The 21,174-nt window shown below is 34.3% G+C and overlaps 2 protein-coding genes across 2 annotated transcripts; one reads left to right on the forward strand and one right to left on the reverse strand.

The window, feature by feature from the left end:
* Window positions 1–4,744, reverse strand: LOC114723081 (quinolinate synthase, chloroplastic). The gene is given in 8 exon segments (XM_028909224.1): window positions 1–331; window positions 415–437; window positions 440–575; window positions 818–1,327; window positions 1,876–2,055; window positions 2,186–2,404; window positions 2,653–2,937; window positions 3,880–4,744. Coding segments are annotated over 8 exon segments (2,151 nt in total). The 5' UTR covers window positions 4,627–4,744; the 3' UTR covers window positions 1–280.
* Window positions 4,745–14,096: 9,352 nt separating this feature from the next.
* LOC114723082 (protein POLLEN DEFECTIVE IN GUIDANCE 1) lies at window positions 14,097–19,524 on the forward strand. The gene is made up of 11 exons (XM_028909225.1): window positions 14,097–15,011; window positions 15,725–15,876; window positions 16,145–16,248; window positions 16,615–16,703; window positions 16,836–16,909; window positions 17,013–17,163; window positions 17,283–17,450; window positions 18,037–18,134; window positions 18,253–18,375; window positions 19,063–19,131; window positions 19,214–19,524. Exons 1-11 carry the CDS (start codon window positions 14,291–14,293, stop codon window positions 19,418–19,420), a joined length of 1,956 nt encoding a protein of 651 aa, XP_028765058.1. The 5' UTR covers window positions 14,097–14,290; the 3' UTR covers window positions 19,421–19,524.
* Window positions 19,525–21,174: the final 1,650 nt, after the last annotated feature.

The following is a 21,174-nucleotide window of genomic DNA, read 5'->3' on the forward strand; positions in this document are numbered from 1 at the left end:
GAGGGATAGAAACCAAAAATTTTATTACATTCCTTTTTATCTGATAGCAAGCAAACTATATTTCGTGACCATTGTAAGTAAGCAATTTAAGAACCTTCCCACATGAAACATAATTATCATACAACAGATTCTGGTTGTAGCAACCACGCTTTAAGAAAAATCCTCGCACGGTCCTAGAATATGTTTCCATTGAGGATTGTTTACAAGTTAATTAGCAGCACATGCTTCTGTCTTCACCTCCACCTCCTTCTCATCTTTTTGACCTCAACCCTCCACTGTCTTAGGAATCAAGAATCTGACTGACTAGCTTCTCCGGAAGCTTTTTAGTAGCCTGTGGAAGCATCCGAAGGTGAATCTAACAGTATATTGTCTCACATCAACAAGAAAAAGATTTCCCCCTTAAAGAAAACTAACCTGGAAGTTCCTCATGTGCAAATTGGCTCACATCCAATATCTGCTACTGATTTCCCATTTGGAGTCTGCAATGTAAATCGGTCTGCCTTGTACTCAGAAAGGTCAGCTTTCTCATCAGGGAGGTGATGGCAAACTTTTAGAAGTGAATCAAGAGAATTCATCTGGAAAATTAAAAAGGAACATCAGAAGACTCCTCTTACAAATAATATTTGAACATTGATATATTATAGTTTGGATGCTCAAGCCATTCCCCGATGACCAACCTTTATAACTACAGTTCTCAATTACTTGCAGATTGCAGTTATTAACCCAACTGTAAATCAGTTTTTAAAATTTGTCGTTCATGGAGAAAGTAATATCTAAGCAGATAAAGTACTCTGCTAGACAAAGCGGCGAGTCCTACCTTCATGTATGGACAGGACGCACAGCCACCATGAATGGAACAACCCTCCCCGCTCGCTACTCCAGGTACAACAGGAAGTACAATATCACTCGCAATGGATTGTGGGCTTGAGGTCGAACTTGAGGAAGTTCTTGAAATTGAGTCTGATGAAACTGGAAAGACGATTTCAACAGTAATTTTTGCTCCTGGAGAAGATGATTTTGTAGGCTCTAACAAATTACGTACTGCTGCCACAATTGAAGTTATCATCCCAGATTCTGTTCCTAAAACAAATTGGAGATGATCATTTACATTTCTATCTAATGCTTCTCGAACCCTCTCCTTTATGAAATCTAAGATGTTCTGGGTGGAGCCAACCACGCCCATTCCCCTTCTTTTTGCTTCCATAGCCAGGGAAAACATTTCTCCAGGGACCTCAAGATGTGCAGTAAGGAATGCGTCACAATACATTTCTTTTATCTTTTTCACTACTTCATGCCCAAAAAGATGATGTACAATGCATGTTCCATCCTGACATCAGGAGTCCATAGTAAGGAAATGAATAATATAGAACTAGAATGGTTAGAACTAGGAAAAACACAAAAGAACATGTTGATGAAAATGGCAAGTTAGCTATACATTCAAGTCCTCTTGAAAAAGGGGAAATGAACCAAAAGCGATATTCAAGCATTACAGGAAAAATCTCAAGAGTAAAATTGGTGAACCAAAAGTGATATTCAAGCATTACAGGAAAAATCTCGTGTAAAACTGGTAGAATGGAAAATTTCTACAAGTCATGCGTCAAAAATTAAGATCTGAACTCGAAAAGAAAAACATAACGAAGTCCCAATAGCTGGAAGTTAGAAAATGGGAGGAAAGGAAAATATAGAATATGAATGGAAATATCAATCAAGGTGTCGTCATTGTCAAGCATCAAAAGAAGTGAGGGGGGAAAGCTCGGAGTTAGCCATAAACAGTTGAAGGATGAGCATGAAGACGGTTCATATAATCACTTCCAATCCAAATGCATACAAACTCAACTGTATCTTAGCTTTTCAAATATTTCTATAAGATCTTACCTGATAATAGTGCAGTCGGGGTAGTAGCAATCTAATAGAGTCTCGATTGTGCTCTGGATGTAGCTCAGCAATCTCTTCATCAGTCATTTCTGTCATCTGCTGGAACAGCTCTTTGATATTTGCACCCATGTAGGAATCAGGTCCATACCATATGTTCAAAGCAGGTATTTGAGCAAAAGCCTGCACAAAACGAGAGCTACATACACATAAATAAAAGAATAAAAAAGGGCTCTTTGGTGCTCATCACATGATGCATCCATTTGAGATTACAAAGCCAAAGAGCAATATCAAGAGTTTGTATCCTACTAACCTGTAGAATAGTCTGGACAACATTTGACGAAGTACAGGTTATTGTTGGCACAAGCTCATGAGCATATGCTTTTGTCTCTAACTTAGTATTAATGTATATAACATGCAAAGAAGGAGGAGAACTAGAAGCTGCATCGAGATATTTCATATACGTAGGAGTGGCAGCAGCATCAGCCAGAGAGCAACCAATACGTTCATTTGACATCCTATACACACCAACCTGCATGTAATTCCCAAAGAGAAGAATTTCAAGGATTACCGACTAATATGTTGCGCCAATACTGAACTTATTCAATATCTTTTCTTGTAACACATGGGAAATGGGTAATACAAGCTATGCACCAACGTTACGAGGGAAGTGCAATATAGAGTTCTTTTTAGACAAGCTTCACATGTCAGCATCACCTCTGCATTACCTTAACCGATGGCTAGGTTCAAAACTAAGAAAAATACAATAGAAAGGCATACCTCGCCAAAACCAGCTTGGTCAAGGATAGCACGCACGTTTTCTGACATAAAATCCACACCTAACACTGTTATGAATTGGCACCCAGCTTTTGCCATTTTGACAGCTGAATCTGCCATGACTAATGAGTCAGATATATGGATATGAGGCCACTGCTCCTGAGCAGCAGTTAAGATGCCTTGAACTTCAGGATCCATGTAGAAGTGTGCAACAACGCCAATTTTCTTCTCCTTGAGCACACTGGCAAGTTCATTAATCTTTAAATCATCTGGTGAAAGGTATTTTGCCTGCAAGAAAGCTAGAAGGAAATTAGGTATTTAATGCTGTCAGGTTAATATTCCACGCCTGTTTACTGTGCAATGAACATGATTGCCCAGATGTAGTAAACGGGCTTATAGCTTATCCTGTGATTACATGGCATCATTGTGAAACATGAAACTTTCAGAAGAAGCAAGCATAACATTAATTCAACTTCCAAGGCATCTTTCCCCATTTGTAAATGAGATATTGTAAATTCTCCAAAAGCTTGTTAAATAGAAGTTGTTTTAGTTGGGAAGTCAATGAAAATAACCAAGAGGAAGACCAAAATTTAAATGTTCACCACTGACTAACAATCATGAAAGAAGACAAAATCATCACGCATCAGATTGTTACAACAGAAAAAGGCACAAACTAACAGCGGTTCTCTCATATCTTCCTTGGACAGATAAGATGATTCCGCCAAGAATTGTGAATTGAGGCATTTCTTCGCTTTTTTTATGCTAGAAGAGTCATATTTAGAAAAGATACCACCTTTCTCGGGCAACAGTTGTAAGGGTTCTAGTAGTAGATTTTACAAGAGAAAATCATTCAGAAAGTTAAGAAGTTATCCCAATTGTAGATAATCACCATCGTCCTCACTGAGTATTACCATGGTAGCCGTATTTAACCCAAAATTTCAGTCCATGTTTCTGCGCCTGTGTGTACGTGGACAAACAGTTTCTTTAAAATAAAAACCAAGCCACGCCGCAAACGAAACAAATTGTTTGTTTCAAGCTTACAGTTATGCCCATTGAACATTATCAACAGTCGACACTTGATATAACTTCATACAAAAAAAGATGCTGTTATTGTGAATTTCAATTCACTTTAATCATGCCCATTGAGAAATTATTTTTCAAAAAAAAAATGTTGACTAGATATACAGCGCAAGTCAGAGAGAACTAAAAGGTCGGCGAGATATTGCTAACCTGAGCTTCGGCGTAGCTACCTTTAGGATGAACTCCATCAGCAGCCACGATCAAGGAGGGAAAAGGCTCAAAGGGCGGTTTGCCTTCCCTCTCTGCTATCAGTTGCTTTGTTCTTTTCTGCATACTAATCAGAACGTTATGCCAAGTATTTACTCTTGAACGCTCACTTCCAGGTAAACCAACGTTAAGAGCCACCAAATCATCCGTTTTCACCTTCAAAACCTCCTCTGCAACGCACCCGTCGAGCATCCAAACCAAGCATGAGCAAAACCCCCTTGAGATTTCTGAGTCACTATCAGCCGCAAATCTCATCTTCCCTTCGCTGTCGATTCTCACTTCCAACCAAACCTGCGCAGTGCAACCCATGACTCGATTCGAGTCGACGCGGGCTGAATCCTCCATAGGGGGAAGAAGATTCGCATAATGCAACAGACGCTTGACGCGATCGATGGGCTCAGACAAACCTCGAAATTCATCGACCAAGCACTGAAGCTTCGAAGAAACCAGCTCGGCGGTTTGCGATGCCGAGAAAGTGACAGCAGAGCATCCAAAGCCAGAAGCAGAGTTTCGAGGGTTTGGTTCCACAGAGTTTGAATGAGGGATATGGGATTGGATGCATTTGATAGGCTTGAATAAGGGCTGATGCGATTGAAGCCTGAAATAGGTTGGTTTTGAGGCGGCGGTGGGGTTGAGTGAGATTGACAAGAAGGAGGAAGTGGAAGAAGAGGTCACAGACATGGCTTCCATGAAGGAAGAAGAAGTGCGAACTTTTAGGATCGGAAAGTAGGAGAGAAAGGAAGCGAGGAGTGAGGGAACGAGCAATGGGAATGGAAAGGAGAAGAGCAGGGAAAGAGAAGCGAGCCTCCAGGGACCAGGGTGATCACGGAGCCTCCGACAAACCAACCAACAAACTTGGCGCTAAAAATAGCCAAACGAACGAAGGAGAACGCAGCGTAAATCCCAAAGGATAGGGTTAAAGATCCTATTAACTACTGCCTCTGTTACATAGCCGCGCTGCAAAAAAAACTTTATATTACAAATATGAAGTACTGTTAATTATTTAATTTTGGTTTAAATGATGGGAAAATGCAATTAAAATTTTACAATATATTTTGATTAGTCGTTGACATAGTTTAATTATTTTAAAAAATACTATCTCCGGTTCTTAATATAAGAATTTGTTTGTTTTTTATTTTAGTTCTAAATATAAGATTCCAATCCATTTTGTCTCTCATATTTATGTATTTTTTTTTCTAAGGTAGTCCTTCTAATAATTATATTTCTATCCAATATAGTTGATTAGTAAAGATATTTTAGGAAAAACAACACCTATTTATTACAAATAACTAACTCAATTATTTTCTTAATCTCCTCAGATCCGTTAGCTTAGTCTTATAATTAAGACGGAGATAGTATTTTTATACTAATAACAAATTTAATTGGTCAAAGAATATATACGCACATATTATTATTACCAGCTGCTCAAAATGGTTTTACTATACCTACTATTTTGGGTATCATTATCGTAGCTGATATCACAAATCTGGATCGAATAAACATCTTACACCATCCACATTTAGTTTAGTACTACTCCGGTACTAAATGTATCATTTTAAGTGTATCATTTTGTTGTGTAATTTACCTTATAAAATAAATTTTATATTTAGATTTAAAAAAGTATTTTAATATAAAATATTATAAAAAAGTGCAACTAGAGACATTACTTACAAAATTGAGAGCCATGCTGATGCAGCTAATTTTGAACTTCCGCCTCAATTTTTTTTTTTGGAACAAAAAGAGAACTCTGCAAATACAGACTTTATAAAAACATCCTCATATCCAATACTGATTTATTTAGAATCAAAACAAAGAGAATTTAATTTTCTTACATATTTGATGAAATGACTGTGTGAGGTTTATCTTAATATATCTTTAAATCTTTTAAGTTCTTATTTATACTCTTTATTTTAAATTATTAATTATGATGAAACCACTCATAAAAATTATCTTTATTGTGTATTTTTATTTCCAGCATGGTTTCCTTTTTTATTTCACATGTTAATTATTGTGTTATCATTAATATATAAAAATTTCGCGTGATGATAGATGTATTACACTACTTATAATTTGCATAAGTTAGGCGTCGATACTGACAGAGGGTAGTCTTGATACTATTTTGGAGATGAGAGGGAATGGGAAAGAAAGGACCAACTTGGTTTAAATAACAGAAATATACGCAGAACGGAAAGTGTCAGTAAGATAAATAAGTCAAAACAGGATCACATGCCAAGAAAGTTTTATGTGTGCATGTGAAAGGGACTATACTCTTTAACTATACGATCAAGTAGGAGTGTTCAATTTGTCCTGTTTTAATTTTAGTGAGTTCAGAATGGGATAGGACAGGATAAAAAGATTTCAGGACAAGACAAAAACGGGATAGGACGAGACACTAACCGGGACGGGACAAGACGCGGGACGGGGTGATCCCGTCCCTTCCCGGGATTTTTTTAAAAAAATTATTTATTAATAATTATTATTAGATTATTCAATTTACTTATTAATAATAAATTTTATTTTTATGGTGTTTTGTAGCTCTTAAGTTGTAGTATTATCTCAAAAAAATCTCATTTCTCAATAAAATAATTCATAAAATTATTATACAGTTTTTTTACTGTATTTTTTTACAGTATTATTTTTACACCTTTTTATCCTATATAATTGAGCTTTCTACATAATATTTTTTATAATGTTTTTATCTTTAGAAGCCCAATAAAAAATAAGTATTATAACATAAAAAAATTCATAAAAAAATTATAGTATTTTATATATAAAAAAGAAGAAGCAGGACGTCTTGGTCCCGTCCCGGCTCGGGATCGGGATAGAATCGGGACGGGACGGGACACGAGACAAAATCTCTGTCCCGTTCTGTTCACCGAGACGGGATCGGAACGGGCCGGTCTCAGTCCCGTCCCGTCCCGTAAACACCCCTATGACGAAGCAGGATTCAAATTGGAATTTAAATTCTTGCTCTTTATACTATATATGCTATTTATAAATATTAATATAAGAGTTAGTTAAGAATTCTTTGTACTAAGAGTTAGTTGGGAGTTAGATTAATTTTCAATATAATATCTCAATTTATGTTATTTCTTATTTATCATTTTTTAAGCTAATTTATCTTAATCATAAATTGATATATAATTTAAAATTATATAATAGTATTTTAAAAAATTATGTCACACTTGTTATAATTTATTTATTTATTTGAATTTCTTAATTTATCCAAACTAATTAAGTAATTCTTACATGAAAAACTGAAAGAAATAGTATTGATAAATCTAATACTATTACAGAATGAGCTTGGACAATCATTAGATTTGTTTGATAATTTAATTATGATTTAATTATTTGTAGGGTTAATACAAACTCTGATCCCTCAAGTTTGTTTTCATTTTGGTTTTGGTCTCTCAAATTTTAAATCATAAGTTTTGGTCCCTGAAATTTTTATTTATTTATAACATTGATTCTTATGATATAATAAAACTTAGACTATGTTGGCCCTTGAGGGACTAAAATCAAAATGAGAGGAAACTTGAGAGACTAAAATCTGTATTAACCCTGTATATTTTGAATCACAACAAATGGCTTTTATCAAGTAAGTCTCGATTTAATTTTAGTATTTTTCAAAATAATTATATTTAATGGTGTTTTCAGTGGGGAGAATGGCCATGGATTGGCAGTAGAAAAGTGGAGGAAAGCGAGGTCAAAAAAAAAAAAAACGGAGAAAAGGAAACGGTAGTTGTGGCGGGCCCCACGTACCCAGTTCCATCACATAAACATTCGAGTCAAAAGCGACTGCTCTGAACCCTTCAAAGTGCTTTGCCTTTTTGCGCTTTTTCGTTACTTTCTTTCTCATTCACTCGTTACTCTTCCAGATTGGGGGACCCTATGTTCGCCTCCCCCACAATGCACCGTTTACCTTAAGCAACCCTTCGATTACGTTCAGAGAAGGAAAAATGCGTTATTCTAGCTCTCCATAATTAACATAATGACATTTTTTTTTTTTAATGTTCAAAGAAGGGGAAATCTAATTCTGATCCTATAACTAAGTTAAGTAATGCCAATAGAAGCATGAAACCTTTTATGTGGCTACAAGAAATGAGCGAAGATATTACTATCTTTGATCCTAATTATAAAACCCAGTTGACTAATTTAGAGAAATTAAAAAACTTAGTTAAGTTAGTTATTTATAATAAATAGGTGTTATTTTTCTTAAAATATCCTTACTAATCAAGTTTGTTATCCAGAACTATCATTGTTAGATGTATTACTTTGGAAAAAAAATGTATAAATATGAGAGACAAAGTGAATTGGGATCTTATATTTATGACCAAAATAAAAGTCAAACAAGGTCTTATATTAAGGACCGGAAGTAGTACTTGAGAGGTAGACCAGATTGGAGAAGAGATGATGAGTTTGAACCTTAATCCCCTGAAGTACCCCTCTTCTCAACGTTCTACCATCTAAAGAAAAAAAAGGTATAAAAGTTGGGATTGGGACTAGCAAAAATATTAGTCCCTCACAACCTGACGAATCAAGATTGAAATCTGTGCTGAAAAAAATACTCACATTTAGTAGTTTATAGTATCTTAAATATGATTGTCTTTGGCAGAAGATATTTATACATGAAAAAAGGAAAAGAAAAGAAAGGAAAAGAAAAGGGGAGGCTGTGGCCAAGAAAAAAGGGAGGCATATTGACTATTGAGTGCAGTGCGTTTTCGGGGAGGGTGGGGGGCTTGACAATGCCAGTGTTTATATTCTTTATTAGTTGCCCACTATATGAGATTCGGGCCTCACGCTTCCCCAATGAATCTCATTGCTTTTTACCCATGCTTCATTCTATGGTCCTACTCCAATTTCAACATCATTATTTTGATGCTCAATAAAACTGGATCGGTCTATAAATCAGTCAACACACTAATTCACAGGTTAATAATTCAAATCGGGAGTTTCGGTTAAAAAAAAACAGGGTGGATTAGACTAGTCATAATTAAAATAATATTTAAATAAATTCACAAGTATATAGACAACAAATTATTTATTTTAACTCAAAACGATGTCTTTTCAGGATCAATGACCCAAAAAAATAAAAAAAATAAAATATAACCATGATTTTATTGATTGATTAACTCAATATGCTTATTATGTTCGTAAAGCACTGGCCTGATTGTTTGCTTGAATGATATTTTGTTGGTTGATATGGGTAACGATAAATATCTCATTCCTGAGAATTAATTTTAATCTTATAAAAATAAATGGAAGAATTACTGTTTGTGCTTGTTTGGCAAATCTGTTTAGCCCGTATTATTGATGGAGAAAATTAAATCTCTCCAATTATAGTTTTTCCGCAGACAATATTCAAATTCATAACAAAAGGGTTCCACAGGTTTTTTGTTGTTGTCAGGTATCGTAGGCTGCATGAAAGTGCACATGGAGAGAAACTAAAGCTTAGTTGGCACTGGCAAGAGAAATAATACTTTTGGTCTTTAATATAGGAACTCGTTCGACTTTTATTTTGGTCCTAATTATAAAACCCCAATCCATTTTGTCTCTCATATTTATGTATTTTTTTCTAAGGTAATCCCTCTAATAATAGTAGTTCTGACCAATAAACTTAATTAGCAATGATATTTTAGGAAAGACAATACCTATTTATTACAAATAACTAATTTAACTTATCTCCTTAATCTCCTCAAATTAATCAACTAGCTCTTCTAATTAGGACCGGAGGTAGTAATTCACAAAGCAAGCATTCAATGGAAGAGGGTCTAGACGCTGTACTTAACATACAAACCTGTGAAAAAACAAATCAGTATTTTCCCGTGGAGGGTAAGCTAGCAATAATATTCTCCATGCATATTCATTCTGTTTCTTTTTTATTAATCCAAAACAAAAAGCCTATATTAATGGCATGTATTCCCTTTGTGATAATTATGATTAACCAACCAAACCAACCAACACAACGTGAGTGTAACAGAAGAAATTAGTCGTTCAGAATGTAATGAATTAATATTTAAATTTTCATTGAAAAAAGATACTGATATTCTATATCTAGATGACGACGACGAGAACTGTTATTTTGTGTGTCAAAATTAATTTCATTTCATCTCATTTTTCTTAAATAAATTAAATCGCTTACAAACAATTACAGAGCACATTAATATTAATTATAGCATTATTTATTAGAAAAATATACAATCGTTCAAATTTCTATTCACACAACCGAGTGATGGATTTCATTTGGATTTTTTTTTTCTAGTTCAATTATGTTTTCATTTTATAGGATTGTTCAATAATTTCCTTGATGGATCTCTCTCTATATATGTGTATATGTGAAAGCAATTTAATCCATTTTCTCAATTTTCATCATATTCTTCCCGCATTTTTCATTTTAATTCATTTGCAATGGTTATTATTAATTCTTTAATCCTGCACCACCTTATCCTTCCAATTGGTATTAACATCTTCCTCCAGGTACATTTGCAAATGGAAGATTCAAAAGGAAGGGCGATTCAAAATCAAAGTGAAAAAAATGATAAAGATTCAAAATATTTACATAAAAAAGAGGAAGAAAGGGGGAAAAAACCCAAATTTTAAGATGAATATAATCGAAGTTTAAATCGTTTGATCCTTATTATTATTATTTGCCAGGAAATTGTTTGATCCTTGTTGAACGGTCTAAATGTTAGCAACCGGATAAGTCTTCTCCTCCCTCGTCAGCCTAAAGTATACAGCAACTAGTTTTGCAAATAATGTGGTCAAGGTGATTAGACATGGGAACCATAAATTAGCCCAATAGCGTTTTTTTTTGTTAAGGAAGCCCAATATGTTAACTTTATAAATGTGGGTATAATGCTATATTTTTGACTCAACACTTGAAATACTACCTCCGGTCCTTATTATAAGACTCCGTTTGACTTTTTGTTTGGTCCTAATTATAAGGCCCCAATCCATTTTGTCTCTTATATTTATACATTTTTTTCCAAAATAATCCTTCTAATAATGATAGTTCTAGCCAATACACTTAATTAGCAAGGATATTTTAGGAATGACAACACTTATTTATTACAAGTAACTAACTTAACTTACTTCCCTAATCTTCTCAAATAAATCAACTGGGTCTTATAATTAGGACCGGAGGTAGTACTTAATTATTTAGTAGGAAAAATAATTTAATTTCTAAATTTTAACTCAAGTACTCTAGTTCTATTTATAAATCACTTTCAACATATTTTATACAGATAAAAAATTATTAAAATTTATCAACTCTTATTTAAAATTCAACAATTTTTTAATTTTATTCTTATTTAATATTATGAAAACAAAGTAAGTATAATGATAAATAAAGGTAAAATTATAATTTTTTTCTGCATTATAATTAGAATTAAAAAATTTCTTCTCGCCGTACAAATAAAAATAGAGGAGTATCACTCAATATGTAAAGTTTAACCTGTCCTGATTCAGTCTTTAAAATTTGACTTGTTTAACAGTCAAACTGATCATGCCCAGGGGAGTTAACAAACTGAGGGACGGTGCGATGCTCGTGAGCCGTTTTATTAAATTATTAATGGTTGACTCAACGCCACCTCACCAATTTCTCGTCATCGCAGTCCATGTGGACTCATAAGCCTGGGTTATTGAAGTTTCAAGCAAGGTTAAAAAAAAAAAACCAAAACGGTCAGTAAACCAGTATTTTTGAGGGTTAATAGATCAAATCAGGATTAAATCATGATCAAACTGGTATTAATTCAATTTATTCAAATGAGTAAAAATATTCATATTTTAGTTATAAAAAATAATATTCACATATATGAATTTTTTTATTTCTTTTTCTTTTTTTCTTTCCCTATTCCCTTCTTCTTCCTCGCGTGACTGATGAAATCTTTTTTTTATTTTAATCTCATTCTTCTCTCTCCCACGTTATTACTCATTAACCTCTAACAACTATATAAGATTAACTTTAAGACTATTTAGTTATAATTTAGTTAGTTATAGTTAGAAGTTATATTATCCGATAAAGTTAGTTGTTAACAAATACTGCTGAGGTTGTTAACAGTTCTCCTTAGGTTATTAATACTTACTGTTGAGATTGTAAATGAATTTTCGCATTAAAATGTTGCTATAATCCTATTGGGTGTAGTTAAAATTCTTAATGATATCAAAAAGCTTCCCATTTTAGTGTTAAAATTGTTGTATTATACTATTTGGTTATAATTTACTCTTATGCGAAGGTTATATAATTCTATAAAGTAAGTTGTTAACGAATACTGCTTAGGTTGTTAATGCCCTCTCATTCGGTTGTTAATAGTCGCTGTTGAGGTTGTAAATTGATCTTCGCATTAAAATATTACTATAATCATATTGGATCTAGTTAAAATTCTTAATGATATCAAAAAGCTTCCTATTTTAGTGTTAAAGTTGTTGTATTATACTATTTGGTTATAATTTACTCTTATGTGGAGGTTATATAATTCTATAAAGTAAGTTGTTAACAGATACTGCTAGGGTTGTTAACGCCCTCTCATTGGGTTGTTAATAGTCACTGCTGAGGTTGTAAATCGCAATGACAGAGCAAATGTGAATATAGAATATGAGGGGCAGTAATGTCATTTTACAAATCGAAAATATTACTCTGAGATCCCTTGGGACTTGTCAGTGATTTTGACATTTCACGAGACCTCAGAGTAATAAATTGCCTTCTGTGGGACCTGTACGTAATTTTCCTTTTCTTCTTGAAACACGCATTTCTCTTTCTCAATTGAATCGCTTCATTCCTCTAATTTCTCTTTCTTTCTCAAATAGAATTGAGACCACAGTCTGCCATTTTTGTTCTCTCTACATATCATGCATCCTACTCTGTCATCTTCCTTCTTGCGTTCCAGTATTCCATGAGCGAAACTGTGCTTCCAAGTGACACATAGATCTAAACAAAGTTCTGGGTTTTCCTTTCTATGACTTCCTGTGCTTCTACCTCTTCATTTAGTAGCATCCATGGCTTCTCCAGTGAGGCAAAAGGTGAGAGCGAGTTTGAATTTCGAACTTGGATTCGACTTTTTTTTTTAAAATAAAAATGCTGTCGTTTTGGCTCTGGGAAGGGGGATAATTAGTAAACCAGGTAACCTCCCAAACCAATCGGTTACCCGGTTTAATACCAGTTCTTACCGGCTCAACCGGTTTAACACCGGTTCAAAAGCTGGCTATCAGGTCAGCTCACCGATTGAACTGGCCAGTCCAGTCTTTTTTTTTTTTTCTTCATGGTTTCAAGTTTCAATGGGAATAGGGATTAGCTCGCCAAACATTCACAATTACAGAGGTCAATTCATATTATTTTGGAAATGCAGACACCGACAAGTAAATCATATTTGTCAGGACGAATTCTTTATTTTTTTCTTATGCATGTATTATCGACGGCCACTTATTGAGTTTATATATAATGAGAAGGACTCTATATGTATATAAAATTCTCACCAAAATAACCTTGATTCATAAATAATCACACATTAATTTAAAATTCAATAATTTTCAGTTCAATTTGTGAGATTTTTCCTATAAAATATTATACAGACCACGAATTCAACATAGGCCTTTTTTGTGCCGCAAATTAATTTAAGCGGGCATATTCTTTTCTAATTCTAACAATACTTCTTAGTTCTTACCCAAAATTTTAGTTTAATTAATTGAAAATGTATGAATCGTTTTTAAAATAAATAATCCACTGTACATTATTATTTTTTAATACTATAAAAATAATCAATAAAACAACTTTTATACCTTTTATCCAGTTTTCAAAATCAAAACTAGATGAATGATGAATCTGAATATAAAGGAAGGAATTGTAGATTTACCTGGATTAATTTAATTAATACTCTCCCGGTCTTTAATATAAGATCTATTTAACTAATTTGATTAGATTAATGAAATTAGGTAAGTTAGTTAATTATAAAAAATATAATATGTTTTCTCTAAAATACTAAATCATCTTTCTTAATATTTTTCTCTTTTATTTTTATTGATTATGTTTAAAAGAGTATTAATATTTTTATTTAATTATGTTTAAAAAAGTATTAATAAGGTTAATTTAAAAAAAAACTAATAAATGTAAAAAATTTGTCTTATACAAGACCGAAGGGGTACATGGGTACATGTGGAACAGGGGAGGCACGAAGCGCGAATGGGACGAGTCCGGCTGGACTGCATTATGGCGAAGAGGAGTGTCACACAATTCAGAATCTCCGAAGCATCATTCATCTTCTTCTTCCTTCTTTGATGTCAATCTCAATTTCCATGCGAATTCGATTATTTAGTTCAAATATTGTTTGATTGATTGTTTTGGGCTGAGGTTTCCTTGGTCATGGCGGTGCGATCCTCCGGCAGAAAGCTCTCTTTCGAGATTCTCAGCGACAGTAGCTCCCATGAAGAAGATGACTCTGACCGCCATCGATCCAAATCGGGTCCAAGTCGAATCAACGTTGTTACGGCTGAACAATCCCAGCCTGCCCCTTTGGTTTCTCCCGATAAGTCTAACCGGAAGAAGCGCAAGCACAAAAGCTCCAGGAAGAAGAAGCTTATTGAGCCCTGCATACCCGAAGATCCGATCGCTGAGCGAGAAACTGTTAATTCTAATTCGGTTTCCTCTGACTCCAGAGATCTACATTCGTCATCGGCGAACGGGGAAGTATTATTCAATCATGGAGCAGCTTGTTGCGTAAACGGGTTTGAGTTCGACAGTCAGGGATACCATACGGTTGGAACTGTTATCTGCGAGGAGATAATTGCACCGGACGAGAGTAAAAGGAGTGTTTGTACAGTGGCACCAGTGGCGGAGACCGAGTTCCAGGGTGTGCGTGCTGGTGAGGGGTTTAATTTTGGTGAACTAAGGCTCAGAACTGTCAATGGTGGTAATTGTGAGGACTTGGGGTCTTCAAATGTTGATGGTGATGAGAAGGACGATAGTGTCGCGATGGCCAGTTCGGTGGAGAAGGAGAGGAGCGAGCCACATCGGAATGTCGTTTCACAGTTAGACTCGGCAAGATCATTGGATTGGAATCGTCTTATGGCGGAAGATCCTAATAGTGAGTGAATGTGTCCCTGTTGCATGTGTATTACGCTCTTTAATATGATCGATCCTGGGAAGGTTTCATAATATTGGTTTAAAAAGTTTGTCTTTCTTCTCTACTAGGTCACATTTTTTTTTTTAATCAATTCATCGAAATCTTCTGTAAGATGTTGTCCATTCATCATTACTGAATCTAAATAGCTTTCGACTTCTCCGTTCTCATCTATTCAGATCCTCATCTTGCATAATCTATACCTTGAATCATTTGAAATTACCGCAGCTCATTTTATGTTACGCCTCGATCGTACATCAGCTTCAAGAGATAGAGGTTGGGAAAAGGAAAGCATTTTTGTCCCATGCCCACAGTGATGTGTTGTAGCCTTGCTATCAGACATGGAAATAAGAATTGCTCTATGTCGTAGAAAATATAGTAATCCAATGACTTGATTTATTCTTACGGTTCCATATGGTGATTGATCTCCATGCTTGCATATCAGTGGATGAGAGTGGGAGATGTGGGGCAATTCCCATGAGAATTATATCCTTTGCCATGCTTTAGCTGTTTTTTTTATAATTCAAAATTAGTATATGGTCTGATGTTTCTGATCATAGTAAGCACTTTGTTAACCGCCTTTCTCTCCATGAAGTTGTTGTCTTATTAATTTATTTTACTAATGCCATTTCTTCGTTCTTATTAACTAACCTTGTGTTGATGCATGTTGATGCTAGACATGTTTTCAGCGGATAAATCACCAGTAAAATGCTTCATGGAGGAAATGTACAATGGAAATTCTCTACGGAGCACAACAACTCTCGGTAATGAGAAAGAACGAGAAAGAGTTTATGACACTATCTTCCGCTTACCATGGAGATGTGAATTGGTATGCTTTTGCTTTCACCCTTAAAAGTTCGGAATATCTGTTTGAAATTCTATGGTGTAATCTATGGAGTTTGGACTTTCACCCTGGTATTTAGGTGCCTGTATTCGTCCCAATAATGATCAAATTTAAAAAATTGTGAAGAAAGAAAGTTATGTGAAACTCCAAACCTTCGGCGTTTACTGGACAGTAGTTAATCTGTGGTCACATATCTTCATTAATACATGTGAATTCTACATTATGGCATCTAAAACATGGAATACATTTGCAGCTTATAAATGTTGGTTTCTTCGTCTGCTTTGATTCGTTTCTGTCACTCTTAACCATCATGCCAACAAGGATAGTGATGACCATTTGGAGGCTTCTAAAAACAAGGTTTGCCACCATTTCTTGATACTATTTCTGTGTACTGAAGTGTTGTTAGGCATGCCTATGATGGGCTCAACTTACAGTGTATGCTTTCCAAGTTTTGCAATTATGATATAAGCTGTATAGATTTAGTATATGCCTGCTAATGCTCATCTGCCGTAGTTCAAGAGAGAGAAATCAAGGTGATTTTGATTGAGAACCCAAAGTATGCAATTGATTCAATGAGAATTCCAAATGGTATAGGTTTTTTTTTTAAATAAATATTTTTACTGGACACATTCCTGATTCTTCCATGTTAGAATTCTGTTCTATTAGATTGGTAGTTTGTCTTGATTTTTAATTTACAATTTGACCTGATCATGCTTTTGGCAGGCAGTTCAAGAATCTGTCTGCAATTGAGTTATCAGATTTTGGCTGTTTTATAATTATGGCTTGTGGAGTCATTCTTTTGCAGCGAACAGGTACAACTATAGTTTGATGCCCTATGTTATATATTTTCATTTTTACTACTGGTAAGAGTTTTATCAGATTTTGGCTGTTTTATAATTATCAGATTTTGATTTGTGTTCCCCCTTGCACTTTTGTTGCCTCAGATATCAGCTTAATTTATCATATGATCCGTGGTCAGGGAACAATCAAATTATATGTCGTCTACAATGTGTTAGAGGTGAGCTGAATAGACTGAAGAAACTGGGTGATGGAGAAGTATAACTTCTTGATGCTTGCCTAATTATCGGGCTGCTATAACTGATCCTTAATTGTTCTTGCAGATATTTGATAAACTATGTCAAAGTTTTAATGGGGATGTATTGCAAACCTTATTTCATTCAGCAGAAGGACTTGCAACTTGTCCATCAGAAAGTATGAGATTCTGGATACGGAGATGTATTGCTGATCAGTCTTTAGCTGTGGCTGCTTCAAATATCCTTTATTTTTGGAATAATAGTTTTCTTTGCCAGTAGTTTGGGTATTAATTTTTCCTGTGTGAAGGCATAAGAGAAAAGGAGCAAAGGCTGACGTGGTTCCTTGACTGTTTGCACTCATTCATTCTTTTATCTTATTAGTTCAGGCAATCACTTTATCAACCTGTATAGTTGCTCACAACAATGCATTGCTTGCCCTGCTGGTGTCAAATAACTTTGCGGAGATCAAGAGCAATGTGTTCAAGCGATATAGTAGGGATAATGTTCACAGTTTGGTGTACTTTGGTGAGTTTCTCTGCGACATTACTGTATATTTTTTCTCTGTGGCGTTGTGAGGATAGGATGTGTTTGTTTCAATTCCAGAGCTATTTGTGAACATTATTTTCCATGACACTTGTTCTCGCATGAATATATGCTTGTTTTGATAGGATTATGTGCCTTTCTTATAATTATGTCAACCAAATAAATATTTATTTGATATCTTGAATCTTAAACTTGGCTGAGATTCAGTTTTGATATAGATTATGTGGCTGACCTGTCTCACCTTTTCACCCATACTCATTTGTCCCATGACTAGGATCAGGAGAAAACCTTTTCCTTTTAAGTTTAAATTTTCAATTAAACATGGCTTATCAGGTATAGTCATAATTATAATTTGCTGTTAATTCTTCTGCGCTGTCTTGCTTGCTAGGAAATCTACCTTTAACTATTTAATTTAATGCGCCAAGTAAAGAAGAGGTTGATATGATTGCTGTTTTGCATATGATGTTTTTATTACTCTTGCTCTTTTTGCACCCCAAACTTCTTGGTCTGATCTTTTTTTCCTCCTGTTCTCTCTTTCCTTTTTTCTATACTCATTTCTGGCAAGCAGATTCTGTTGAGAGATTCCATATTTCAGCATTTATCTTATTCGTTCTGGCTCAAAATATTCTGGAAGCAGAGGGCCCCTGGTTTAAGAGTTTTCTCCTTGTAAGATTACTTAGAAAATTTTAGCACCAAGTATTTATTGAAGCAATTTATTTTGTTGGAACCGATTTCCTCGCTTGACCCAGCTTTGCTTCTGATATGGATATTTTGGATGGTGCAGGATGTTGGCTTGGTTTATTCATGTGAAATAGCTATTGATGTTATCAAGCACTCATTCATCGCCAAATTTAATGACATTAAACCCATCGCATACTCTGAATTCCTTGAAGACCTTTGCAAACAGGTATTTTTCATCTGCTTCCTTCTGGGCACCAGCCACACGGTTTACAATTGGTTGATTATTGCTTAAAAACCGTATAAACAGCATCTTGGAATCACGTCAGCGATAATTGCTGTATATTTATACAAGTGACTGTTCAGAGCTGAAAACTTGATTGGATTCATTAGCATCACGCCAAAATATATCGAAACACATGATTTAAAGATAAATGCGTTTTTGAAGACATTTGCTTCAATGAGTTGTGCTTGGAAGGGGATCAAATGAAACTTTGTTTTCCTTCTATTTCGTATTTGGATAGCATCGTTTTGAACCAGGGAAGACAGCAAATATGGTTCAATTCCTTTATATCACTTAAACTGGGTCTTTCTTAGGAATTTATTAGTTCTCCGAGATCTCTTATTGTTTATCTAATTTTTCTGCCTATGCAATTTGCTGTTTTCGGCATAATGTGCATGGTCCTGGTTCCCGGCATAATGTGCATGTGGGCATTCAGAGTATCAGACAGCAAGAGATCAATACTCACTTTGGAAAGCCCATTGTTAATGCGTTCCGAGTTGTTGTTATTATTTTTTTAATAAATATATAGAGTGATTGACAACTTTGAAGGTTTGAGATGATTTATTTATTTATTGTGACATTGCTATAACACTTCTTACGAATATATATATTTCTGCTGTTTCAAATTTCTAGACCCTGAATATGCAAACGGAGGGTGTGAAGAAACATCTGACTTTTGTTCCTCTTGCTCCTGCTTGTGTGGTGAGCACTGGTGATTTAAAAATTTCATTTTTCTTTTTGCCTTTTTTGCTGCTCATTCCGTATCTGTGTTACTTATTCTCAGGTCATTCGAGTGTTGACTCCTGTGTATGCTGCTCACTTTCCGTACTATCCTCTTCCGTGGAGTCTTTTCTGGGTCGTTCTCTTTTCAGCAGTGACCTATGTTATGCTGGCAAGCCTCAAGGTTCTACTTGGCATGGGCCTACGGAAACACGCTGCCTGGTATGTTACTCGCTGCCAAAGGAGGAGGCACCATCTTCATGCTGATTAATCTACAGAGGGCTAAAAATTTTACTGCGTCTGAGTTACTGTACGTGCTCTGCTGCTCAAGGATAATGTTTCATATGCCAGAGGAGCACGTGGAAGACCCAATTATATGGGGACATGGCTAGCGCCTAGCAGGAGTGCGCATCAGTACAACTTCACGGGGCAAGCCTTTAGACGTTTCCTCACAATTTTGACACAAAGATACACATACACTTGATTGATGATTCCAGAATCCAGGAAGAGTACCAAGTTATCGCGTTGAAATATGGCCACACGTATATTCTCCGGCACTCTTTAATTATTTCTCTAGTTTTAGGAAATCTATTTTGGTTTTATTATACATTTTTTATTATAGCCCTGTCCAGCATTGTAACCCTGTTTTCAGAATTTTTTCTTTCTAACATCATGAGCAATAATAGTTTGAATTCTCAGCTGAAGATAAAGGGACACAATGGGAGAGGAAAACTGAGTGAGAGTAAAAGTTCCTTCATAGAGGAAGAGTATGATCCCGAAACCTGAACAGCTCTGCTTGCGGTATAGAGAAATAAGAACAGATGATGCTCAAGAGTCACTTAAAACGCCTCTGCTTCTGCCCTAACATGATTATGGACCCATTTGTTGTAAACTATTTTCATGAAAATATCACTTATCTAAAATTTTACAATGTTTTTTAAAACTATTGAAAATAATAAAAATATATGAAAATGAAGATTTTTTTAAATTATTTTGAGAAGCTTTTTTGAGTAGCATCTGAAAATAATCGGGTGGGATATTTGAAAAATAATATTGGAGAAGTAAGGGGATATAAGAATATATCATAACATTTAAAAATAAATAACCAATAAACAAGTTTTTTTAAATGGAGAAGTGTGAAAATATCATAAAACTACTAAATTGTCATTTTTGAAAAATGGTAACTAAAATAATTTTTTTTAAGAATCTCTATAAAATAAATTACTTTATAGCATAATGTCTTTAAATTATTAAAAAAATAACTTCTTTTTTTTTTAAACCAAAAACTGAATGTTTTTTGGAGTAAAATTATGGAATCCATTGATTTAGAGTTTGTCTGTAACAGCGTCTAGACATCATAAATGTGCGATGGTATGATAAAACGTGCTATCCATAAAATTATAGAGTTTGGATTGGCCGTGAAGCAATCTGACTTTTGCATGAAAAAGCTATGATAAACATGGTTTTGGCTTTTGAAACATAAATCGAGAAAATTTTTAAAAATTTACTATTTTGGTTTTTATTATAAGTCTTAAATAACGAATTTGAAGAGAACAAAAACTTAGTTAAAATCAGTTGAAAATAATAAATAAGTTAGAAATATATGTTTATTTTCAAATATGTTCTTATAATGAATGACAAAAAAGATAAAAAAAAAAAATATGATATTAGCAGGAGCTTATAAATTCAAATTGAAATTAATAAAATGGATCACACCCCTTCAAATTTGGAACTTATAAATAAGATCTACAGGAGCTTATAAATAATTTAAAATTATTATATTATGTAAATTGATATATCTTTATTTTTCATTATTTAATAAAAGTTACACTCATTCTGGTGATTTTACAAATTAAAATTACTTATTTAATCATAATCCAAACACCTTACTTTCATATTTTACAAAATAAAATTATTTAGTCAATCATAATCCAAACAGTTTACTTTCACAAACTAACTTATTTACAAAAGTTAATCCAAACATAAATCACATTAAATAAATTACTTTTGTTACCATCCATTCAA

Source organism: Neltuma alba, unplaced genomic scaffold, assembly GCF_004799145.2.
Source record: "Neltuma alba isolate B1F8T4 unplaced genomic scaffold, ASM479914v2 tig00012124_pilon, whole genome shotgun sequence".
NCBI classification, from domain to species: Eukaryota; Viridiplantae; Streptophyta; class Magnoliopsida; order Fabales; family Fabaceae; genus Neltuma; species Neltuma alba.